The 26,706-nt window shown below is 44.8% G+C and overlaps 1 protein-coding gene across 2 annotated transcripts in view; it reads right to left on the bottom strand.

Moving 5' to 3' along the window:
* Window positions 1–4,147: 4,147 nt before the first annotated feature.
* The window catches only part of INTS11 (integrator complex subunit 11), a 34,261-nt gene continuing 11,702 nt past the window's right edge, over window positions 4,148–26,706 (bottom strand). For both annotated transcript variants that reach the window (XM_066606817.1, XM_066606818.1), the window contains exons 6-18: window positions 26,378–26,476; window positions 25,578–25,612; window positions 25,185–25,323; window positions 23,541–23,605; window positions 21,934–22,123; window positions 21,325–21,408; window positions 17,282–17,371; window positions 17,040–17,202; window positions 16,829–16,936; window positions 16,680–16,741; window positions 15,224–15,366; window positions 11,421–11,550; window positions 4,148–6,656 (exon numbers count right to left, since the gene is read on the bottom strand). In XM_066606817.1, the coding sequence (XP_066462914.1) occupies window positions 6,591–6,656; window positions 11,421–11,550; window positions 15,224–15,366; window positions 16,680–16,741; window positions 16,829–16,936; window positions 17,040–17,202; window positions 17,282–17,371; window positions 21,325–21,408; window positions 21,934–22,123; window positions 23,541–23,605; window positions 25,185–25,323; window positions 25,578–25,612; window positions 26,378–26,476 (1,374 nt within the window). In that variant the 3' untranslated portion in view covers window positions 4,148–6,590. The remainder of the gene's footprint in view (window positions 6,657–11,420; window positions 11,551–15,223; window positions 15,367–16,679; window positions 16,742–16,828; window positions 16,937–17,039; window positions 17,203–17,281; window positions 17,372–21,324; window positions 21,409–21,933; window positions 22,124–23,540; window positions 23,606–25,184; window positions 25,324–25,577; window positions 25,613–26,377; window positions 26,477–26,706) is intronic.

The raw sequence follows: 26,706 nt of genomic DNA, 5'->3' as shown, positions 1-26,706 counted from the left end.
TGCACAACGGGCTTTACGTTTTTGCTTGTGTGTAAATACGCTTCCGCCGGTGTGAAGCGGGCCTTACAGATGGAAGTAGATGAAGGATATGGTGGCTTTGTGAGGTCTCTATTTACAAGTCTTGCAGAGGCGGCGTGTAGTCAGACCTCAGGAAATGCATAATTTGGTGACTACACACCGGCGACGAGGGAGTATAAGTGCTACAGTAGGAGTTGGCCACCAGTTTATTATTAGATAACTATGTACTGTCGGCCGTAGACTCGTATCCACCAGAGAACCGGCTCTGCTTTCACACCAGGTGGAAATGTTGGCTTGTTAAATACTGGGAGGAGAAGGCAGGGGGGGAAGTCTGGCTGATCCACCTCTATGATGTCAAGGCGTAGTAAAAGTCTGGCTGTATGGTGATAAATCCAGAGCCCACAGTAAGGCCAGGCTCAGACGAACATATCTGCATTGCGTATTACACTGTAAATGGCGTCAATGAAGGGAAATTGTGTATGTTGCGTTCACAAAAGCCCTGTTGCTCTCGATGGGAGCGTTTGCCGCAAAGTACATACGCAATTACATGACACATGTGCAGCGGTTTTTTACATGTGTTGCTAGGAAACTAAAAAAAAAAATTTAGAACCCAAAAAGCGGGTGGAGGGCAGGGCGCATAACATCCGCAGTACATGTGTAGGCAAATGCAAGCAAAGACGTGACAATATGCAGTTTTTATAAACCGCTGCCATTTTTATCTCTACGCAGCAGATTACGATCTGGTCATGTGATCCCAGCCTAAAGGCCCTTTTACACGAGCCCAGAGTCTGTGAAGTGACTGCACGAGCGCCAACGCTATAGTCTCTAGCGCTCATGCGGTGCTTTTACACTAAAAGACTTGCCAGCTTCTCACTCCCCATTTCCTATGGAAAGCGCTGTGCGGGGAGCTTTCAGACAGCACGAGAATCCAGCGAGCGCTAACGAGCTCATTTAAGCTGACAGAAAAGACAGCTTTAACAAGCGCTAACGACAAGTGAGCGATAGTTTCATATGTAACAATTATCGCTTACTTCGGCAGTTTAAACGAATTTTGAGCGATAATCGTTGCATGTAAAAGGGCCTTAAGGCCAGTTTTACACTGAACGACAATCATTCAGTGTAAATGCCCGTACAATCTGCATGCCGAATTATCATTTGCTGTTTTGTTCGTATTGTACAGGCATTAAAAAAATGTAATAGTGATCGGCGCAGTTAGTAATTCATCTATGAGTGACTGCCTGTGTATTGTGAATGGAGGCGGGTTGGAAAGCACCGTAGCGATCATCGCCTAGATAGCTTGTTGGACGCAGAAGCACATGACAGTCCTGTATAAATGGGGCATCAGCAATACTTTATATATTTAAAAAAATTGCATTGCATAAAATTGCGTCATTTTTTATTGCGAAAGTAAATAGGACTTTCTAATGTTAAAATTGCAAAGGAGGCTCCACATTGAAACGTGGGAGATTGGGGGGGGGGGGGGGGGGTAGAGAATCGCAGAAAGATAGGGCATGCCACTATTTTTTTTCTCTAGTCATCGCATCAGTGAAAACATCGCAGATGGGATGGGGACCATTGCAGATCTTTGGTTTCATAATCTGCTTTTTACTGACTCATGCGATATTCTTGCCCATGTGAACCACCTCTATGTATCCTACGGCATTTATTAGCCCAGATACAGTAAAAGGTGGTCTGGTGTAGAGCCAGTGCAAGAGTGCAGTCATCCCAGGCTGCAGTCGCATGACGTGTGTGTGGGGGGGGGGGGGGGGGGCTGTTCCACTAAAGGCCCATTTAGACAATGATTATCACTCAAAAATTGCTCAGAAGCCGTCTTTTGAGCGATAATCATTGCGTGTAACTGTACTGACATCGTGGAGTTTTTGTGAAGCCGTCGCTCATCGTTGTCTTTCAGCATGATGAAAGATCAGTGATCAGTTATCAGGAGTTCACAGCGGGATACAGCTGATACTATTGTCTCAGCTGTATCCCACTCCCTGATGACAGCTGGGTATGAAGAACAGAGCGGTCCAGCTGTCTTCTGCATCCTCTGCTTGGAGCGCTTGGCTGTATAACAGCCAGGCGCTCGGAGTGAGGAACAGCTGAATGCTGAACAGTCTTATACAGCCGAGCACTCGGAGCGGAGGATGCAGAATAGCCGGGCGCTCTGTGCAGAAAACATCTGGATGCAGAAGACAAGCGGGGGCACCTCGCTTGTCTTTTGCATCCTCTGCTGGCAGCGCAAGGTGATCGCTCATCTTGAGCTGCACATGACACAACGATGATCGCTCAAAAGTCGTTTGTGCGAGATCTTTTGAGCGATAATCGTGTCTAAATGGGCCTGTAGATGGGATACATATTTAGATTAATACCCAAGTAAGAAAGGTAGGAGTCTCGGAGCGGGAAGCTAAACTGGAGTTCTATTAATGGTGTATGAGGATATATAAGGGTGCGTTCACACCACTCATCTGCTGCGGATTGTTGCGCAGATTCACGGCAGACGACACCCTTTTAATGGAATTCAAATTGAGAGGGTGAAATCTGTAGCCAATCAGCAATTGGTGAGCGCACCCCGAGGGCTCCTTCACACCGCGTAGCTTATATCAGTAGTTTGTGAGCCAAAACCAGGAGCGCGTCCAAAATACGGAAGACGTTCACATCTTTCCATCATACTTTCTCTCCACTCCTGGCTTTGGCTCCCAACATACTACTAGGATACGGCCGTGTGATTGAGCCCGGATCCCCACTAACATAAAGGCGTGTTTTGCATTGATTCCAATGTGTTCATTTGCATAGTTGTACTTTGCACACACATTTCGTTTGCGCCAAAAAATTTACAGCGCGAGGTTTGAGATGGGTGGCAAAGTAGTTGGCGCTATATTATCACCCGCTGATTCCGGCAGCGCTAGTACGGGGCTGCGAGCTCCAGAGGAGACTTGGAATGGCTATTTTATAACAATCACTCATAATCAAGAGAGTTTTTGATATGAAAAACAAAATATTCACTTTATTAAAAAGTAACAGAGACAAACAGAAAACTTCCTCCACAGCCGGCCTTGGGGGGCGCTCTTCGAACCCCACATGCAGGGGAGTCTATGACCACTTAGGTTTGATCTCCTGCCGTTGCAATATTAATATAGACGTCACGTAATCACTGGGGTCCCATGTGAAATAAACCGCCATATCTCTGCAGCCAAATTATTAAAAAAACAAGCAGGCGGACGTGGAAGTTGACCCTGCGCCAATCTTTCTTCAATCATCACCTTTTTCTAGGCCCTGATTTGCCAAACAGCTACCTAGCAATGTTGGCTGCGTCACAGGACAAAATATCTCAGTACCGCCCTACGATATTGGTAGTGACTGCAATGCCGTTGTGGCTGACAAGTCCTTGCAACCCCCTGCAGTCGTGACTAGGGATGGGAAGGCTTTGGGGGAAAAAAATTCTATTTTTTTTCCAGCAGGCCCTCCTATCTCGGGACTTGATTACAATCATCGAGTCACTTGTAAGCCGCAACATGATAGCCTTCACTTCTGTAGTCAGGGCACAGACCTCCCTCTGTTCACTGAATACATCCCCTTTGTTCTGCCACGCTGATTACAGCTGAGACAATGCAATCAGCTCTCCCCGGGCAGAACGCAGCTTGCGGTCCTGCTTATCAGCTGTCCTGCTGAAAGATAGATTTCATGCCGAACTAAAATTCATCGTTTGGCAGTAAAATAAAAGATCGGCACATTTGCACGCAACGATTATCGCTCAAAAGATGGCTTGAGCGATAATCGTTGTGTCTAAATGGGCCTTTACTTGTGATGGCGCAGGGTTATATTGGGATCTCTGGCATATAGCCCTAGTAGAGCGCCATTCATATATAGATCTTATGTACATATAAGACAATAAGTCACCTTGTAGCTGATCGGCATTCTGGGAGGGTTTTTCGATATGAATATATTGTAGTTCAGTGCAAAATAAAACGCTCAAACTTCCCAGAATGCAAATCACCAGAATCATTTCTGAGCTGGCTAGGGCTCCTTCACACTGGCGAGAATGGGTGAAAACACATGATTATGAAACCAATGATTTTCAATGGTTGTATTCTCATTTGTGTTGGTTTCACTCCTGTGATGCTGCATAAAAAAAAAGCTGCAGCATCTCCTTTGTTTTTGTGATGTCACCCATTGTTTCCAATAGGACAGCAGGGCCGACCTCATTGAAATCAGTGGGAGAAGATTGCTGATTCCCTGACGCAGCTGTGACAGCTGCAGCAGAGGATTCCATCAGCCCCCAGGGGTTTCCATGTTTTTAATAGGGCCGGCAGAGCAGACCACATTGAAAACAATGGGACAACTTTGCGATCTCCTGCTGGGGCGAGGATGAAGGGAACCACTGCAGGGATGCGGGGCCGTTTCCATGTGAAAACACCTCGCCTCCAGGGTTTTTTTTTAGAAGGATTGTTAAGCAGGTATAGCTCTCGCCAGTCTGCAGGAGCCCTTAGGGATACTATGAATTTAGGAGGCTGCATTGAGGTGCAATCACAGTGCGTCGTGCTACAAGGAACAGATGTAACTTTAGGCTGAGTTTCTGCGCTAACAGCAGCGCTTAGGCAAACTGTAGTAAATACAGAAATATCTTACTAAATGCGACCCATTGAAAAGAAAAAAAAAAACACAGTACATTACAGACGTGTTAAAGCGACCTTCGGGTCCCGGAAAAACCAGGATGTCCGCACTGCTGACTACATGATGCACACTGTGTGTTGGCCGTACGTCATTGGCCAGTGTTGCTCATGTGAGCAGGATATGGTGTCTCAGACTAGCAATGCACCGTATACATCAGGGAGGCAGGGAAGTAGTGCGGCCATCTTTATTTCTTTATTTCACGGCTGGAGTCACTTCCTGTTCATCTGTTTGAACGTGAAAACCCCCCCGCTCCCGGAGATCTCGTGTTCTTCTAATGAAGACCCCTTATTTTCTGCATTAATACACTATAATTCAGCACCTATGGATCGTTCGCTGGTTTATTAGTACATTTAAGGCAAAATAAAAGATTTTGCAATAACAAACCAGATCTCACAGTAGGGACTGTCACAGGGAAAACCAGGACCGAGTTTACAGGAAGTTCGTGCCTGGCCTTTTTTTTTTTTTCAAATAGGTCACATTTAGTAAAACCTTAATTATTTTCAGGAAGGGGGTGGGGGTGGGGGGTCAAGGGGGATATTCAATTGTAATTTTTAATGATCGGCTCTATTTAAGCACTGTATTTACAAACGTCATCTAATTTTAAAGGAAGCCTGTTATTTATGATGTGAAGACAGCAGGTCACGGAGTTGAGCAGACTGATTACCATATATACTCGAGTATTAGCCGACCCGAGTGTAAGCCGAGTCAATACATTTCACCACAAAAAACTGGGAAAACTTATTGACTCGAGTATAAGCAGAGCTATACTAAAGTATATGCTGGGTAAAAAAAAAACCCTCCATACTCACCTCCCAGCCGGTGTCTGTGTTTCTGCGACAAGCTGGCACTCGATCCAATCACAGCGCTTACTTACACAGCACTGACGGCAGGGAATTTGAAAGCCGAGCAGGGAGATGATAGTGGGGACAATTCTAAAGCAGCTTGATTGGCTGTGAATGATCGAGCACCGGCTGTGATTGGCTGACGCTCAATCCAATCACAGCTCTTACTTACACAGAGCTGACGGCGGGGGATGACCGAGCCGAGCAAAGAGGACGGCGGGGGATGACAGCAGAGAGAATTCAAGCAGCCTGCCGCACCACCGCCAGAGACGCAGATGCTGGCTGGGAGGCGAGTATGGAGGTTTTTGGGTTTTTTTTAAAGCCTTCCCTGACTCGAGTATAAGCCGAGGGGGGCTTTTTCAGCAAAAAAAAAATAATGCTGAAAAATTAGGCTTATACTCGAGTATATACAGTATATGGTCTTAGGGGGAGAGATTCAGTAGAACTTTTACTTTATTCAGTTATATTTCTGATGATTCTGAGCTGAACAGTCCAATGGGCGGGGCTATCAGTGATTGACAGCTACCCCTGTATGTATATACAGTCACACAGCTGTCAATCACTGATAGCTCCGCCCAATGGACTATTCAGCTCAGAATCATCAGAGATGTAAATTAATAAAATACATGTCATATTTCATCTTTTCCCATAAAACTATATATCAGTCCGCTCAGCTCCTCCTGCTCTGTAACATGATGCGCTTAGACTGGACAAAGTTTTCAAGGTGGCCGGTTCTCTTTAAGGTGTGTTCAATGGTCACTTATTTGTTGTGGATTTTCTCACCGATTTTGGTGCCGATCTGCAGCAGATTTTACCCCATCAATCTGAATTCAACTAAAGGGATGAAATCTACTGCAGATCAGCATCTGGGCCAAACTCCGCAGCAAATCCTTGACGTGTGACCGCACCCTTAAGGTAGATGTTATCTACTAAACCGTAACACTTTGATGTTGTATAGGAATCCGGCGCCGATTCCACCTCCTACTTGTAGCCCCACGGCTCTCCGGGTCAGCGCACAGAGATGCAGAGTGACATGGGAAACAGAACGCAGGCGACTGTCTAGCTGGTGCCTTGTGGTAAGCCCTTCTTGAGCACAGATGTCAGGAAACTCCCCAACTCTTCATCCTAAATCAGAGAGAAGTAACCAACATCATAACCCGGCATTTACAGCATAAAAATAGTAACATGTGAATCAAACCGAAAACACGCCTGCTTAAAGGGCTCAGATGTAGCAGAGCTGGAAGTCCTAATATACAGAAGCTTCAACTACAAGTCACTCTATATCAGTAGGTGTCAACTTCGAACAGGTGGATTCCGTTTTTTTCTTTTTTTCATAGTATGGACAGTTTAGAGAGCTTTATGTTGTTCCCCATAGTTATTTTTTCCAGTTTCTTCAGTTACGACGCACATTTGCTGCTCAGGCCGGTTACTACCTCTGCTATCGGTTTGGTGAATTTTCTTGGGTGTTCTGGAGCTACAAAGGGTGTAATACTTAGCAAGAAATCATCTATTTATATATTTATAACAATTCCCAATAAAGCTAAAAGAAAAATGGGAAAAAGATTTCAGCCATGATAAATGGGCCGCAGTGTTGCGTATGATTCCAGGGATATCTCTATCTGAAAAGTCAACGAGTATCGTAATCCTATTTAGTGCACAGAGTTTATTGTCCTTCATTACAGTTGTTTAACTTGGGTATTAGATTAAACTCAGACTGTCCGAAAGGTCACATGGATGGTGCAGATTCAATGCATATGGTCTGGGATTGTGTAAAATGGAATTTTGGAATGGGGTACTAAAGATAATTGAAAAATATATCCTGTCGATATTCGTCTTAGTCCCAGACGTTAACTAATACTGAAAGGGAAATATAAAAACAGACAAAAAAAAAACAAATCACTGAAAACGACCATATACTCATCCCTCAACATGCAGACAGCCAAATTGTAAGGACTCACAATAAGTGAGGAGCCTTGAGCTGGCTTGTCGGCTCACGTATTTTGGCCAAAATATCATTTAATACCTCGCATTTATCAGTATTTATTAGAAACAGGTAGAGTGGTTTTTAAATGCTGGGGAAGCATGGAGTACCAGTGTCGGTATAGTTCACCTTTTGGGATGCAGGGCAGCCCGCTGGATTCAAACATGGAGTCACTAATAGGTTGCGAGCCGGCATAGTGCACTACACGTACCTCAATATGCAGACAGCCAATGAGGAAGCAAATTACACCTGTGGGGGACACTGATGAGACAGCCACTCACACGACCTCCCACTATAGAGGGGGGTGGCAGTAGTAAATACAGGATGTCAGACCTGATACGTATAGTGCACCATGCAGGCTCAAAGCCTATTAGTGACGCCATATTTGAATCCAGCAGGCTGCCCTGCATTCCAAAAGGTGAACCACATAGGCAGTGGTACCCCAGGCTTCCCCAGTGTTTCAAAACCACACTACATCTTCTTATAAATACGAGGTATTAGATGATATTTTGGCCAAAATATGTGAGCCCACAAGCCAGCGTCAATGCTCCTCGCTTATTGCGAGTCCCTACACTTTGTTGAGTGATAGGTGGTGTACATGCCTGCCATCCTGTATCAGTATATGTAAGGATATGGCCGTTTTCAGTGATTTTTAATCTCAGAACTTATATATTGGGTATTGTTGATGAGCATACACTTTTGGAAATGCAGAGAGCGCTGTATCAGACGCGGAAGCTGATTATTGCCCACTGGATGCAGCCTGCCTCCCCCCCTTCCTACCTGATAGATTTTATCACAAAGAGAGATTGTATCCTTGGAAAGGAGTAAGTTTGAGGAAATTTGGCGAAGATGGTCTGATATATATAATGCATAGTTTATATAGAGACCTGGTTCCGTTGAAGTATTGTAGAAAAGTTGATGGGATTTGAGTAAGGGAGAGGTGAGAAGGTGGAGAAGAGTTACTTGCCCACCCTCCCCATTTATGTCCCTAAAAATATATGATGGATTGTATTGTTTAGGTCAGGTGATAATACTTTTTATGCTCATTATGCATGTAAAAATGTGTCACAATTAGGGGGTAATCGTTTTCAAAAATATAATTTTAACAAAAATGTTTTTTATTTTTTTAAAGTTACGTGTCAACAGACCGACAACTGGTTTCTTTATGTGAAAACAAGTGCAGTGACCTGGTACATCTAGCTGTGCGTTAGACATGCAGCTTGCACGGGTGGTGCGTGTGGCTTTAAGGTGTTCATGCTGTGTTGTGTCTATGTAGCCCCTGTTGTATGGAGTAGGTATGTAATACAAATATATACACAGCACACTTTGCTGGGATATATGGTAAATATACTGTATGTAAAGAACCCCATAAAAGTTAAGGCCTAAAGCCCACAGCAGACCCCATGTAAAGAGCATGTAAAGAGCATGTCAGCACATGGGAGCCTCTACCGTACATTGAAATACTTAGCTGATATCCCCCCTAGAAGAAATGTTCTGTAACACAGCGGCAGACGGAAAAGTGACGATGTACTCCGCTATATTTCTAATCAGACAGTGACTGCACCGCTAGTGCGCACATGTGACCACTGCTGCATTCAAACCGAGAACTAGAGAAACCCGTTGTCATGCCTTGTGGGGGTCCCAGAGGCAGGAGCCGCAGTGTTCATGCACTTATGATCAGCTGTACTGTGGATTATACTTTTCTATCTGTAAGCGGAAACGATCATGAGGCGATGCAATCTGGACGAATTAGAAGTCGGAGTCAAAATCAGTGGCAGAAATGTCACCAACCTCCGATACGCAGATGGCACCACCCTGCTTGTGGAAAGTGAGAGGGACCTGGAATACCTTATCCAACGAGTACAAAAGGAAAGCGAATGCATGGGATTGTACCTCCACAGCAAGAAAACGAAAGTCATGACCGCGGTAGCCAGCGGGACAGTGAACATAAACATTAATAACAATGAAATCGAGTTGGTCCAAGATTTCATCTTCCTTGGATCCAAAATCAGGCAATCTGGACCTGAGATGAAGAGGCGGATTACACTTGGTAGGATTGCAATGCAAGGAATGGAAAAGATCTGGAAAAGCAAGGATATTGGCATTGCAACTAAAACCAGACTGGTCAATGCAATCGTCTTCCCCATAACGATGTACGGCTGTGAAAGTTGGACACTCAGGAAAACAGACAGAAGGAAAATTGATGCGTTTGAGCTCTGCTGCTGGAGGAGAATGCCACGGATACCTTGGACTGCCATGACAACAAACAAGGTAGTGTTAGATCACGTCAAACCGAAAATATCACTAGAGGGCAAAATCATCAAACATCGGGTCTCTTTTTTTGGACACATGCTGCGCGCTAAATCACTGGAAACAGTACTGATGCTTGGCAAGGTCAGTGGGAAGAGAAGATCAAGACGGCGAGATACAATCAAGGCCACCACCAACATGTCAATCGCCGGACTGAAAGAAGCCGTGAAAGACAGAAATGCGTGGAGAACATTGATCCATGGAGTGACCGAAGGTCTGATGCAAGTGAACGGATAACCATCATCCTCATACTGTGGATAAGAGATAAGCTGCTATGGTGGAGTAACCCCTTAAAAGGGATTTTGTAACTTTTTACCATTGATGACCTATCATCAGGATAAGTCATCAACAGCAGATCGGCTGATCGAGTGCCGGCCAATCACAGCCGGCGCTCGATGAACCAATCACAGCCATACAGTGAGGTCATCCACTGAATGGCTGTGAATGATCAAGCACCGGTGTGATTGGCTGGCGCTTGATCCAATCACAGCGCTCACTTGCTTGAGATGGGGGAATTCAAAGCCCCGTATACCATAGAGTGAATCCTCTGACAGCGGGGAGGATTACACAACAGCCTGCCACTAGTGCCAGGGAGACCATCGCAGGGGACACAGACGCCGGCCTTCGAGGGGAGTATTGTGGCTTTTTTTTTTCACCTAGTGTACCCGAAAATCAGGGTACAGCTTATTATCGGGGTAGGTCTTATTTTCAGGGAACCAGTATTAACCCCTTAAGGACGCGTCCCTCCCCCACCCCACCCCCATTTTCAGTTTTTCCTCCCCTCTTTTAAAAAATCAACTCTTATCTATCCGTTGCTGTATGAAAGCTTGTTTCTACGGTGTACAGACGGCAACAAAAATGAGATGACTTTATTCTATGGGTCAGTAAAATTACTACGATACCAAATTTATATACTGTATATACTCGAGTGTAAGCCAAGTCAATAAGTTTTATCAAGCCTGCCCGGGAAGATCGCGGGACGCTGTGCGGTTGCCAGGCAGCTGGGAGCCTTCTGAAAGGCCCCAGGGCTGCCTATGCAGGGTGCCTATCAAGCCGTGCACTTAATAGGCGCTCTGCATAGGCAGCCCTGGGGCCTTTCAGAAGGCTGCCTAGCAATCGCTTAGCGTCCCGGACCAAATGTTGGGTGCTGGCTGTTTCTTACAGCTGGCTCATTGGAACTCTTAACGCTTTAAATGCCGCTGTCAGAACAGCGGCTCATCGGAACTGTAGCCGCTGGGTGTGGACGGGTGTCGGCTGTAAGAAGAGCCGGCACCCGACGTTGTATGGAGCAGGATCCACCCACGATCCCCTCCATACAACCATTTGTTCGGACATACAAACAAAAGTACTTAGGAACAGGTGCCTGGAACGGAACCTGTTTGTAAGTAGGGGACTATCTGTATAGTCATATGTGCCAGGAAGGGGTTAAAAGAAAAAAACAACTATTTCTAACTCATACATAAACCTAATCTAGAGAATGAGGAAGTCTGCACTTCACAGGGGATCTTGGCATGAGAGAGATGCATCCTGTAAGCGGATGTGGAAGTGTTTTCATACTGTCATAAGTACCAATCACATGGTGTCTCGTGAAAACTCACCTGATAGGTCCAAGATATAAGAAGATCTTTAGTCCCGGGGTCTTCAGAACTGGTGGAGACCTGAAGGAGGATGGATTCTACCATGATGGAGCCATCGGGCAGGTGCTGTACTGAGCGATCCTTGAGAATACTGCACAAACGATAGGAATATTAAGTCATTTACAAGTTGTTATCATGCAGGAAACTGCTTTCCCATCATTTCTATGTGAAGCTTTGATTTAGTCACTTAACACTTCTATTACTGACTACATAAAGTGCAATTCCTTAAAAGGGCTTGTCCCTCTTCTAGTGGTTTTGCTGCAGGAAGCAAGACAGCTCCGTACATTGTGCAGTGACCAAGGCTGGTACTGCAGGATGAGTCCAATTGAAGTGAATGAGCTCAGCCTGCACCTGTGTCACTGCGCGATGTACGGAGCAGCAGCAGAACAGAGAGAATGGGACAACTCCTATATTAAAATTGGAATTTTTCCATTTTTTAGCAGAAAGTGCGGGGAAATCTAATTTCTGCCTTCTCTTTTCAGGTATTGGAAGTAGAACATAGGCATTTACAGCAGATTCTATGCTTAGCTTCAAGTACAGTACAAGCTTCTACATATGTAGGGCATTGCGGTGGCTCAGTGTTTGTCATGCTCTGCCAGGGGCCAAAGTTTAAATCCGAACAAGGGCAATAGCTGCATGACGTTTGTATGTTCTCCCTGCACGGGTCTCTTCCTACAAGCCTAAAAATATGAGGAGTGCTGTCCTGAATAGTGCAGAACAACCTCCGACATCGGAGCGCTGTCCTGAATAGGGTTAGAAACATATGTTATACACAGTGTATGCAGTTATAGGATGCCTCTGTATGACATCTGAGAAATTAGAAATAAATAGTCTTTAGAGATGAGCGAGTATACTCGCTAAAGGCAATTGCTCGAGCGAGCATTGCCTTTAGCGAGTACCTGCCTGCTCGAGACTAAAGGTTCGGGTGCCGGCGGCGGGCAGGGAGCTGCGGGGGAGAGCGGGGCGGAACGGAGGGGAGATCTCTCCCCCCCCCCCCCGCTCCCTCCTGCTGACTGCCGCTACTCACTGCTCCCCTGCGCCGGCACCCGGACCTTCCGTCTCGAGCGGGCAGGTACTCGCTAAAGGCAATGCTCGCTCGAGCAATTGCCTTTAGCGAGTATACTCGCTCATCTCTAATAGTCTTATTATATAAATGAATGTTCTATCAATATACATATATTTACAGGATTATTACAAATGATCTTCCCGGCGTGAAACACTCATAACTCACCTTTTAAATTTTCAAAAAAGTGCTAATTAAATCATCACAAAATTGCATCTTTACGTGTCGCTGTTGAGCAATTCTAAGGACGCTCTCCCACCCAAAACTAATAAGAGCCGGATTAGAAAGGGTTAATGTAAGTCCACATGTAGTGTTAATGCTGCAACTTTTCCGTGTGGAATTTCCACACGGAAAATTCACAAGATCTTCAGTACAAACAACATGGATGAGATCTTAATAAATCTCATCCGCATGGTGTAGGAAACAAAATCTGGGTGGATTTTACATCCGCCACATGTCACTTTATACTGCACGTTGTTGCACAAATGAAGGGCTGAAATTCTTGTCAAAATCTGTAAGAAAACGTGGATTTTGATGCAGATCAAGACAAATATCCACAGTGGATTTTCTGCTGCAGGAACCTTATTAAATGTGAATTTACTCAGAGAAAGGAAGAGCATTACGGGGTTCAGTAGCAAAAGTTCTCACTTCCTCTGCGCACGTTTTTTTCTTGTGGTTTTCTGCTTTTCAGAACACGTTTTTAACTTTCCTCCGTATCAACATTGGGGGTAATAGGCTGGACTGGATGGACATGTGTCTTTTTTCAGCCTTACATACTATGTTGCTATGTTAGGAATACAATGAAAGGCTTCAAACAAGAGAAAACATGAAGAACAAAGCACAGTTCCTCCCACTGATCGACCTTATTTACACAAATATCAAGACAGAGAAACGACGTAGAAACTCCCAGGAGAACCGTGCTAGGGACTCTTAAACCATTATGTGAATGCTACATAGGGACTGTCAAACTTATAATGGAGAATTTTGATAAATGACTGCTTATATAATAGCCAGCGTGATAATTAGCAAATATGCTATTTACCTAAAATAATGTTTTTGTGCTGAAAAAAAAGTGTTGTCTCCTTGACCCGTACTTTGCTGTCAATTATCTGTTCTCACACGATTGACAGGATACGCTAAGACAGCAGAGCTAGGAAAGTCATCCTGCTCATTGAACTGTATGCAGAGAGCAGGGGGAGGGTCACACGCAGATGTGATTCCTGGAGCTAATGCTGAGATATCTGCTGCTGTTTATACACAAGTACGCTGCTAAATCTTTCTAAACACTCTCACATGATGAAGGTATGCCTGTATGTGTAACAGAAAGTTAGAGACCAGAATCTCTGCAGTTCTCTGTGTACATCTATAGAACACAGTAGACGAGAGGATGGAGAATCAGGAAGTCAGTCATCCAATGGCCAGTAGTAGGGTTATTCCTCATGTACACACACATGGCATGCACACAAGTATGAGTAAAAGATCTTTTAAAAACCTGTTAACTTCTGAGTTTTATAATACTGTACAAAAAGGTCAGAGGAAACTCTCACAAATCCATGAAAGCCTTGGGGGAAAAAAATGAAAAAATTGGAGGGGAGGGGGGGGGGGGGGGGGGGCACTGGGAAAAAAAGGAAAATCTTTGAATTGATAATTGACCTGGGAACTATTGTGTAAGGAACTTATGCCTGATCAGGGATAACAAAAACAAAAAACTCGGTATAGGATTTGCCCGCCGATACTCTTTAGAATAGGTTTGCCCCAGATGTAAAAAAGATATCCATCAGCTTTAGTAGGATTCTTGATATCAGTCAGAAAAGTATATTAAATATTGTCCACTTAAAGGGGTTGTGCTAAGATAGAAGGTTATCCCATATGCACAGCATAGTAGATAACTTTATGATCGATGTGGGTTCAACGACTAGAACCCCCCCAAATCCTAAGAATGGATATCCATAAAGACCCATTTACACGGGACAAATGTCAGACAAACGATCCCCGACACTCGTCCCCCCACATACTCGCTCCCGTGTTGTTACACAGGAGCGAGTATCGCTGGCTTGCTGACAGAGCAGCCAGCAGGGGGCCAGGGTGGCTGAAGGAGATTTCACTCCTTGTTCTTCCCCACCCCTCTCCATACATTTAATACTGTGGCTGCTGCTAAAGTGAATGGAGAGGGGTGGGGGAGAGCGAGGAGTGAAATCTCCTCCAGCCTCACTGTGGCGCTCTGTCAGAGAGCCAGCGATACTCGCTCCTGTGTACAAGCATGGGAGCCAGTATGTACGGTGACGAGTGTCAGGCATAGTTTGCCCGACATTCATCCCGTGTAAATGGGCCTTAAGGTTCCGGCATGAATGGAGGAGCAGTCACACATGTGCATTGCCACCCCATTTATTTCCATGGGAGTACAAGCATGCCTTTGGTACAGTAACTGTTTACCCCTATTACTTTATTGAACTTCTCAACAGTCTGCAGTCAGCATGGCTCCAGATACCTGAGACCACCTACCGGCACCTTACTGAGTGACTCCCGGCCCGTCTAGCTGCTGTCCGTGCGGCACACAGTGGTTACTCTGCATATTAGCTGGTGGTCCCAATAATGTCTCTGTAAAAGAGCTATTGAAAGCAGAGACCTCTTCTGCTCATGCAGAGTATTGCATAGATGGGACAGGTAACCTATAATTCGCTATTACGGATTCATGAGTTACCTCTTCAAGTGGTTGTATATCCGCAGCACGGTCTCCTGCTCTTTATGACAGTCCTGGATGTGCACCCTGCAGGTAAATCGTAGCTGGTGCTCACTCAGCCCGATCTCCTTCAGAGCCTGCTCGGGGGACACCAGACGGAGACTCTGCCCAGAACAAAGGAAACATCATCATTTTGGGTAATGTCAGAACAGTTTATCGTATCGTGTACATTAATTGGTATGCATTATCTTAGGGGGGGAAAAGTCACTAGTTCTCGTCAAACCTCAGTATTAGTACTTCTGCTAGCTCCTATGGGATGTTGGAGAAGTCCCATACAGCCACTGAAATAATGGGCTTAGACATTTACATAATGTATTCTGTGCAGCGAGTGACATCACCATATGGCCAAATGTTGTATTGCAATGTGGAAGTAATACCATAGCCTTGGGCTATTGTAGTTGACCAATACTACAGAGAGACTACAATGACAACAGTTGTGTCCTGCCAATGCTGTAAAATCATGTAGTACTTCCAGCACTGTCTGCACTGATAGCGGACCGTGATCAGATGATCTGCTTGAAACACCATTTACAACAAAGTATCCTTTTAAATGCCCACAACCTCATTACTTAAATAGGGTAGATAGCTTACTATGGAGAAAACGGATTACACGTATCCCTTTAATGAAATAGCCACTTTAAGAGCAGTTCTTACTACTGTGTTTCCACGAAAATAAGACAGAGTCTTATATTAATTTTTGCCCCAAAATAGGCACTAAGTCTTATTTTACTTACCCAGCAGGCCTGGTCCACAGGTCCTCCCCACTACTTTCTAGAACCCCGCACGATTCCCGTAGTCTACGGCCACCCATACAGGATCACTTCCTGTTTAAAAGATTCATAAACCGCACCTCCACAAAGCGATGGCTGTGATTGGTTCTTAAAGCGTTGCATTGATTGATTCTTCAAGCACCGTGGCACTTGAAGAATCAATCTGAGCCATCGCTTTGTGGAGGCGGGATTTATGAACTGGGTGAGCCACGGCTCATCCAATCACAGCCATCATTTTGTGGAGGCGGGATTTATATATCCCGTAACCAAGAAATGATCCTGCGTGGGAGGCAGAGGACTGCGGGAACCGCGTCAAGGCTCTGGAGAGCAGAGGAAAGGACCTATACTGAGCTTCTTGGGTCATGTATCTCTTTTTTTCTTGAATCTAATCTAACTAGGACTTATATTTCGAGCCTTCCCGAAAATCCTAAAAAAAAAAGTCCGGCTAGGGCTTATTTTTGGGGAAACGCGGTATTACCAAGTGTAAAAAAAACTGATATTGTTTTGAAAGACCTTTGTGTAGAAGCTCAAGGCATTTCAACCACCACATAGGCTGCAACTATACAACCACATCAAAGTCTCCATAAGTGATGATCTATAGCCAACATGTACAGATGGTGCAGAATGTAGATTTCATCCTGACTTACATTGTCTTTCATTATAAGCGTTCCGTGCATCAGCCTGGGCTTCTTAGCATCTGGTGCGAGACCTAGAATGAAATACAAAGATATAACATCAATGTAAGCACCAGAAAGGGAGCCATAATCACACCGCAATACAATAAAACTCTACTTACTCAGTGCGCTCTCCTTCTTCAGCAGGCCCAATGAGATGTCCACTGGTATGTTAGGGTTGGTGACGATGGTGGCGGTCTCTCCATTCATAGGCATATAGCACTGGATACCTGTGGACAGAGGGCTACTTGTATACTGAGTGCAGAAGGCGGAGGCCGTAGAATGAACATACAGTTGGGGACATTTACAGGTTACTGCAATCTTCCTACTTACGAAACTCTTGTTCAATCTTCTGCTTGAGAAACTCCATCTTCTTGGCTTCTCCGTGCACCAACAGTACGTTCCGCGGTTCAGCCTGGCGGATAAGCTGCATGATACCTTTGGCATCGGCATGGGCACTGAAGGACATATACTCCACCTGCATTTTCACTTCCAGCTGCCAGCAAATAACATTAAATGGTCACCATCATCAATTGTCGTATGGTAATGTACAGGTTTTGAAAAACGGAACTTACCGTCTGCCTCCCCTCCATCTCTAGTTTACGTTGGCCACTTAAGATCTTGTGCCCCACTGTGCCCTGTACACAGTAACCAGGCATGATCACCTGCACAAAAGTCAATGACAAGCAGATAAGTGGGTGCAGTACAATATGGCACCATAAAACAGGATAGGACGTAGGCTGACTGATCAATGACCAAGTACATGTACAGCGCTATTCTGTAGGATGCCTCGCTATATGCCCATACACTTGTATGGCTGCCATTTATTCCCATTGAAGGGAACATACCAAGCAGTTTAGGTGATTTTATCTCCGGTGTATGTCGGTATACAGTTGTAGTGAAAAGTGTGGTTGACTGTCCTTTACAATACAGATGATGCTGCGGTATCCCGACGTATACCATCCAAATGTATGTAAGAAGGATAATGCTATGACACAGGTTTGGTAATTTAGGGGTATTCCAGACGGTAATCAATCTCCAATCTTTCGTTTCAGATAACCAGAGTCTCGCCCTAGATAAAGGATGCCAGGATGCCAGCTCAGCGTCCGTGGCAGGAATAAGGATTTCCTTCACTCCAAGGACCACAGTATGAAAGAATTGCTTTATTTAAACAATATGGAGTTACAGTGTCTCACAGAAGACGGCTTACACGTTTCAAACACCGTTCATCATCATAGCAGCCATGATTAAGAACTTTGTTTGAAACATGTAGGAGATTTTCTGTAAGATGCTTTTACTCCATATTATTCATATAAAGCAATTCTTTCTTATTGAAGTCCTCGGAGTGAAGGAAATCCTTGCTTCGTTCTGCATTGTTTAAAAGGTAACCAGCCATCACCATTGAGCTCCCTTAAACTATATTATAGGCTCGAAGATGAGGGAGCGCAGTCCAGGGAGCTGGGTTTTATACTCATTGATGCCCTGTTTCTGCGCTGTCTCCCTGCGAAGTCGGTGCACACAGGCAGAGCGACTCTTTTCGGATGGCTGTAACCATGTTCTCCCATAGAGATGAGTGGCAGAGCAGATATAAGAGAGTCACTTTGTGCACGTGCTATGTTCATGGGGACATGGCACTGGAAAGAAGCACCCAAGGAGTATGAAACGGTTCCCCGGACTCCCCATTTCCTCACCTTTGAGCTCCATAACATAGTATACGAGCTCAAATCTGATTACAGATTCCCTTTCTACCTCCCCCAAGGTTATAGTGCATGTAATGTATCCTAGAAGCACACAGAAGACCTGGTCCAGCATGGGCAGCTGCTGCAGCTGTTACTCATTGCAGCCCCTAACCTCTGCTGGCAGAAGACCCGGCAGAGATTCCGTACGGGCTGCGATAGGCCCTTCGCTTGCCCGGGATTATGTTGCCAATTTTTTTTTTCAAATTCCCCAGTCTGTGCAGAGCAGGGCTGCTTATTAAACGCTGCCCTGTCACAGGCATTGTGAAGGGGCAGCAGTCCAATACGCAGCCCTTCAAGAGCTCCATATAAAGCAGGGAGAAATAGAGCATGCTGCGATTTATTTCTCCTGCGTTTTATACGGATGTCCCCTCGCAGGTATGAATGAAAGAATTTAAATCCATAGACTTTCAATGCTTCCATTTGCCACGTGTGACACATGAGAAATACACGGTGACAATACGCCCGTGTGAATGAGCACAGCAACACACTAAGAGAAGGGAAGCCTGGAATATGTAGTTCTGTGAGCTGCGCTGCTCACATGGCCACCTTATAACAACCCACTGACTACAAACAGTAAAAAGACTATAAAGGAACCGCCTGGAACCAATGGACAGTAAAAAGCAGGATTTGAAACTAAAAATTATTCTTCTGTACTTTACCTCGCTGTCACTATCAGGTGGAACGTACCCCTTTAAAGCCAATGTTTACACTGCACAGATCTGGTGTGGATAAAGTACTAAAGGTTGTCCCACAATTCACTTTGTCACCTAACCACAGTATAGCTGATAAAAGCCTGATTGGTGGGATTGCAAGGGGCTAATCCCTAAGAGGTTAAGTTGCAGACTGAAGAAGTGCATCAAAAGGGTCCCGTGTGCCAAAATTTGCACTAAATTCTGGCGCAATGGAACTGAGCATGATTGGCTGGAGCCCTGACATAAAAAGGACAATTAGTGCTGCACCACAGATTGCTCAGAAGGCTGTGAGCAAAGGCGGTGGAGGTGGACTGCACAAAGCCGAGGGTGCAGGACTGAGAGTTAATAGGCTGATGCTGTATTGCCAAGGACCAAGAGGGAGCTGCACCGATAACCGGAGGGTGGCTGAGGGACCTGCTGTGACTGCCGTCTGCAGTTGAGAGAGTGAGAGCAGCCACATCATTGCCCTAACCTGGTAGGGCAATTGAATTGTGACAAGGTACCCGAGAGCAGTAGTCGAGTCGTGCTACGGGCCTAAAATAAGCTCAGGCCAGTAGCAGCTGCAACTCCCATGCAACAAAGCGTGAGTGAGGCCGGCCTCCAATAGGTTTACACGGGTGCTTACATCAGAGAGGGTTAAAACAAAATTAATCAGCAGGCCTGTTGTGGGAAATAGAGCTTTCACCAAAAACACGAAACTGTTGGCAAGTTTTAGTGCTCAAGCCCCTATTTATGAACTGCATTCTTTAGTTGGCAAAGTAGAATGTCGCCTATGGTAACAAGATGTAATTAAAGGGATATCACAATTGTATTCTGTAATCTACATTTCCAACAGTCTGTATTGATAATAGCAGAGTGCTAACCCTGAGAAAAAGACCCCATTTACACTGTCGTTTGAGTGACAATTTTGAGCGATCATCATTACATAGTCTATAGTAGCTATATAGTTACTTAAGAGCTATGCAGGCGAAGCGGGACGGTATGGCTATCACTCGGCGAACAGTACAGCTGTTTTGCATAAGCAAACAGCTGCATTGTTCTCCGTGATTACGGCTGGCGTACTGCTGTGAACTACCAGCGGGACATGAGCTGAAAAAATCTTATCAGCGCTGCCGACTGTGATAAGAAAACTAGAATTGAGCGAGGAACGACACGTACACGAAAACTGCATGATATCTGTGCATTTAGACCCAACGATTCTCGCTCAATAGAGGGCTTTGAGCGAATTTTGAGTGAGAATCGTAGGGCCTAAATAGGCCAAAAATGTAAAATATATTTTATAATTTTGTATTTTTCAGAGGAGGTACCTATATTTAACCAGGGGTTATTGACATTGTTCACAAGTTATTACTACAGACTACGCACAAGGCACGACCACCTTTTAGTTAGTAGTAGATAGCTCCTTGAAGGTAAATGTTCCAACTGTTTAACTATTATCATTCTAGTGTTCATGCTTTTAATTTCTGTGCTCTTTAATAATGTGCATTTTGGTTACTCCATTTGCTGAATTGTATCCGAAATCCTGCATCACTATACAACTCAATGTTGAGACCCCCACTAATCCCAAGAACGAGGGTCCAGTTTCCCTCATCCTCCTCCTTACTGCAGACTCCTGTACACCCTGCAGTAAGGAAGAGATTGAATGGAGTGGTGGTCATCCATACGTAGTGCTGCTTTAGTCTTTCCAATGGGGCTGACAGGGAGAACCAAAGTGCTTGTACTCCGCTATTTCTCGGCTTCTACAGTATTCAATCGGATATCATTGTGGGGAGGTGCAGTGAGCATACAACAAGAAGACAGAAACTTGGGACCATCATTCCGGAGAACAGTGAGGGTCTCAGAGGGGAGTTCCTCACTGATCAGACTTATCACGTCTCCTACGGATAGGTGATATAAGTATTTTGGAATAGCCCCTTTAAATACAGCCTTGTTTCCTCTACTGATGTGCAAACTTAGCAATGACATCTTCCAAAAAACAAATCCTACTACTGGGCAGTTGTGATCCAGCTGCTCGATCCTCTTGTCTATAGACATCTGCTGTCAGAGGGAGAGTCAAGAAGCCCCCATAGACATTAGATGATCAGCCGACCGGCTGATTCTGCTGTATACACGTACTATGTATGGTCACCATGAGACAAATATATTAAAACTACCGTTTATCCCTGGGCGCTACAAAGTGTATCTCACCATGTTCTTTTCATTCCCAGCCCATTTGCGGAAAATTTGCAAGGACTGACCGGCATGTAACATTCCTGGAGTTGCAAACACCACCTGCAAGTTACAAAGTGCAAAGAAGTTACAGAAAAGCTTTCTTGAATAAAGTTACATATTCTGGAGAGTTACACGGGGGCGGGAAGAATGGGAGTGCGCGCACGGTACACGGGGAAGGAGGGGGGGGGGACTGGGAGTGTGCGCATAGTAAATGGCAAAATCTTGACCATCATGTGTATATATAACAAGTTCATACCCCATTGTTTTACATGAGGGAATCACATACACAGCAGTTCCTTGATAAGTACCGATTATTATCAGAGTTGTCCCATTTAACTCTGATAAATCAATATATGGGAAGGAATTGCTGTGCTTGTGATTCCCTTATGTAAAACAAACAGGTGTTCAGGTATTAACTTCTCTAGCAAAAATAAATTAAGAGAAAAACTTTAAAAATCGAGAAGAGATTGAAGGAAAAACAAAAAACAAGATTTTAGTTTTCAGCCAAATTGCCCAGTCTTCCTGATAGCGTATACATTAATCCACAGGTTACCACCATAGATAAGCTGCGACGCATGTTCTTACCATTGGACCAGGATTATCTGCAAACGTTCTGTCAAAGGCCTTGATGTGCTTAAACTCAAACATGTTCCTCTGTACGAAGGTCTTCCTGATCTTCTGGTTAGTCCAGGTAATGAACAGTTTGTAGTAGTGGTTCGCTTTTTCAGTTAGACCCGTGGAGAAGTAAATTGGCGCTTTCAGATTCATCCGCTCCCTGAATTGGGACAGAATTTTTTTTTTCTAAAGCAACATTTATTATATTGAAGAATAAAGAACATGCAAAAACCAGAAAGTGATGCAGCGATACAACCACACCAAAGAAAACAGATACATTGTAATGCATGGAATGTGTAGATTCTGCATCAGAAGTGTAGACATAACTTAGATCAGTCGTATCCATTGCTTTATTACAAACCCAGGGAAGAGTAGAGGTTCCCAACTGGAAATAACACAGGGGGGAAAAAAACTAATTAAACCCCACACAGCGTGACTTACAGGACAAATGGAATGGAGAAGGTTCCATAAAACAGGGGCCTTATCAACCGAGATGGAGCAAAGCAATCAGGCAGTCATCTGTAAGATTATCGGTTAGAATCGTTCAGACTCCCGCGTATTTGAACGATAAACCGACCAGTGTAAACGCATGTAGTGACTGAACGACTTTACCTACAGCTGATTGCTGAGAGCGGGCTGGGAGGGGAGGAACTATGGAGCTGACCTGCGATCCTTATCACACTGTTGGCTCCATAGCAGGCCAGCTGATTACTAAGCACCCTGCTGCTCCCCCGCCCCCACCAATTAGCTGTTGCAGGGGCTGCTCTGCTCTTGGCAGGCAGCTCTGTGAAAAGGACTTGCACTCCTTTTAAGCTGCCGGCTCTGTCCGATTTCAGCACATTCGCGTTATAGGACGCACTGACTTTTACCCCCTAGTTTGGAAGTGATGGGGGGGGGGGGGCGAATGCGCCTTATACAGCGAAAAATCCGGTAGTTTTCTTTGTTGCACTACTTAAAAAAATAGAATAGTGTTACTATCCTTCGATTTTTTTTAGTCCATATAGAGGACTTGAACTTGCAATCGTTTGATTTCTGCAGGCATTTTATTAGGACAGGCCACAGGCTCATGTTACTATGCAGGAACACATGGCAGCCCAGAGGACATTCAAAAAGCCGCCAGATGCCATGACAACTGAACGGCACCAGGGGATCTCACTGCAGCAGGGCCGTTTGGGATCCCCGAACTCCAATCGGCATTTAAAAGATGAACAGTGGATGGGTGTCAGCTGTCAACGACAGCCAGCACTCACCGTGTATGGAGCGGGCTTTGTTACCAGACCTGCTACATACAAGCACTGCCGCCGGATGGCGTAGGTGTACACCTTGTAGAGTTAAGGGGTTCAGTAATCTCTTTTTGTTATAAAAAGAACAATAGCTTATACAGGGCGGCCATATCCACAAGTCCAAAGAGCCATGATTCTGGCTGCTTACAGTCCTGCAAGATGCCCCATTCCCAAAACATACGCAGAATTATTTTAGTTAGTCTGACATCTTGGGCGACTTGTTGGACAGACATTGTAGTATGCAAATTAAGTTTAATGCAATGGAAGTTACAAAGACACATCATGCCAGGTTACCAGAATGTCTCCAGCAAGATGCACAGCTCCTGAGCTCTCCCCAGTGCAAACACAGGAATGAGGACCTGTCAAAGGAGAAAACAGTTGAGCTGGGATACAAATACAATAGGGTGCCATCACACAGAGGAGATTTATATGGGAATTCTCCTATTACCTTTATGGCACATGAGTGGGATATGGCCATTAATGTATGACCACTGGGGCTCTGACTACAAAGACAGCAACCAACTGCTACAATACAGGGGGAAGCAACCCCTTCTTGGAGCTCCAAACCTCTGAGTCTCACTGGCCTCACTCAACTTTTACCCGCGGTAGCGGAGTGCTGCAGCCCATTTCACTTTAGCAATCATGAAGAGCCTGGTGGTCAGAGCCCCCTACCATCAATACAGTTATGTCACACTGTATCCAGATGTTTTTAGGGAAACCGCTTTAAAGGAATTCTGTCACCAGGGTTATGAAGTCTGACTTGGAGCGGAGCTTCAAGTCATGGAGGTGAGCAGTGCAGGCTTTTTCCCTCCTGCATCAGGCAGCTTGACAACATATTCCCCATTTGTGTATAGGGAGAAAGCGATCACTCTACATGCTGCGGGTGAGCAGAGGCCGGTGCTACCCACCTCCGTGACTCGGAGCTCAGATCCAAATCAAACTTCATGACCTTGATGACAGAATCCCTTTAAGAAAATTTCTCAACATATCAATACGATAATAGTCATCCTTCACCACACATCGACTTTGGCCTAGATGTGAGCAGTAACATAGCATGTAAGGACGAAAAAAGACATATGTCTATCCAGTTCAGCCTATCTTCACCCCCCAATGTTGATCCAGAGGAAGGCAAAAAAAACCAAAAACAATGTGGTAGAAGCCAATTTTCCCCATTTAAGGAAAAAAAATCCTTCCCGACTCTAATCTGGCAATCGGAATAATTTCCGGATCACCGACCGTTCTGAAGTAACCAGTGACTATAACATGTAATATTGTAACTCTCAAGAAAGGCATCCAGGCCCCTCGTTAATCTTTTACCAAGTTCGCCATCACCACGTCCTCAGGCAAAGAGTTCCATAGTCTCACTGCTCTTACAGTAAAGAACCCCCTTCTATGTTGGTGTAGAAACCTTCTCTCCTCTCGATGTAGAGGGCGCCCCCTTGTCACAATCCTGGGTATAAATAGATGATGGGAGAGATCTCTGTATTGACCTCTGATTATATTTATACATAGTTATTAGGTCTTTATTTCTAAACTAAATAATCCCAATATTGATAACCTCTCTGGGTATTGTAGTCCGCCCATTCCTTTTATCACTTTAGTTGCCCACCTTTGTACCCGCTCAAGCTCTGATATGTCCTTCTTGAGTACCGGTGCCCAAAACTGTCCACAATATCCCATGTGTGGTCTGACCAGTGACTTGTATAGAGGGAGAACAATGTTCTCGTCATGCGCCTCTAGACCTCTTTTCTAAATCTCATGATTGTACAAGTGGCTCCAATCAATGTTTGTCTGGTGCGATTATCGCTCCTGTTGATCTTTAGCTAACCCCATAGCGATCCCTCATGTTAACAATGTTTGGTACTTACAATGGTCTTTCGTGGACCATCCTAAATTGAAACCACATTTCAGACAGAAAGAAAATAAAACGTGACTAACCTTTCCACCCTTTTCTACCGTCTCATGGACCTTCTTCAGGAAGTCTCTCTCACGACAACGCTTAGAGTCTCTGATAGTTGTTGCATAGGTGGATTCAGAGATGAGTAAATCCGGGCGGCATTTATCAATCCATGCAGCTCTGAAGGAAGAGAAAATCAAAAGATTAATCAATCATAGAAATGCTCCATGTATCATAGAGTACCATGCATACGACTTCTGTTGGAGGCTGTGTTCAATCCAGCAGATGTGTCACTGCACAAAATCCACCAATGCTACATAAACAAACAGTCTGACTCAGTAATGAAGAACACAGCATGTCGGACAGAATTTTACAAGGATATGAACAAGATAACCCTGACCGCAAAGACGACTAATGTGTTGTAAAGATCCTACCCCAAATGCCGATCTGGAGTCATGTTGTAGTCACCCTAGGGGGAAAAAATGAGGATAGTTTGAATTATGAGAAAACCGATACAAACCTCTCCTAGGCCATAATGATACACAAATGCCACAACTGGATCTGCCCAAAACCATCAAGTCAATAATTGTAATATCAGGGTTGGCAAAGAGCAAACAAGTGTGCTCACCAGCTGAAGACTGAGGTGCGCACATTTACTGTCAGCCCATCAGCATTAAACATGAAAAGATGTGAAGAAACATCCGGCTCCACAAACAAGTCTTCTCTATTGTACATCTGCAGTAAAAGTTACATACGATGAGTTAGGCCAGGGGTCCCCACTCCAGTCCTCAGGGACCACCAACAGGTCATGTTTTCAGGATCTCCTATAGTACGAACAGCTGTGGCAATGTCTGAGGCACCGACAATAATTACATCACCTGAGCAATACTGAGGAAATCCAGAAAACATGACCTGTTGGGGGTCCCTGAGGACTGGAGTTGGGGAACACTGAGTTAGACCACACAGCAGGTTTCGTTCACGCTTACACGTTTCAAAGCAGTTGGCTTCTTGCTCACAGCATACTCACTGTGCTGAACAAGAAGTGTAGTGCTTCGAAACATGTATACGTGAGCACAATGTATTGTGCGGTCTAACTCATCTTCTGGAACTCTGACTGCGGATGTACAATAAGGAAGACTCTTTTATAGAGGCGGCTTTCTTCAACTTTCTTTGCTTTGTAGACCTGAGCTTAGCGGTCATGGGTGCGGCAACTTTTTTGATGCCGTATACTTACAGTATATACAACGGATTCAGAGCCAACTTTAATCTGAAACATGGCGGCTCCCAGAACATGCCCTGCGTAGTAGGCCTTAATTTCTAGCTCGTTATCGACCTAAAAAAAAAAATAGAAAAAGAGTAGGACAATACTTACTATGTACATTTGCTCATCTGACAACAGCATGTTTCACAATACTCACAGAAGGAATATATGTAAAGTAGAAGTCTTCCCTCATGCTTGACGCTGCAGCTTAGGGTACATTTACACTTAAAGCGACCCTCCAAGCCTGGAGAAACAAAGATGGCCGTACCAGCTTCTCCCACTGCCTGATGCATACTGCGTAT

Source organism: Eleutherodactylus coqui, chromosome 6 (assembly GCF_035609145.1).
Source record: "Eleutherodactylus coqui strain aEleCoq1 chromosome 6, aEleCoq1.hap1, whole genome shotgun sequence".
In the NCBI taxonomy this organism is placed as follows: Eukaryota; Metazoa; Chordata; class Amphibia; order Anura; family Eleutherodactylidae; genus Eleutherodactylus; species Eleutherodactylus coqui.
Note: the sequence above shows the minus strand (reverse complement) of the source record. Positions and strands in the feature narration are given on the sequence as shown.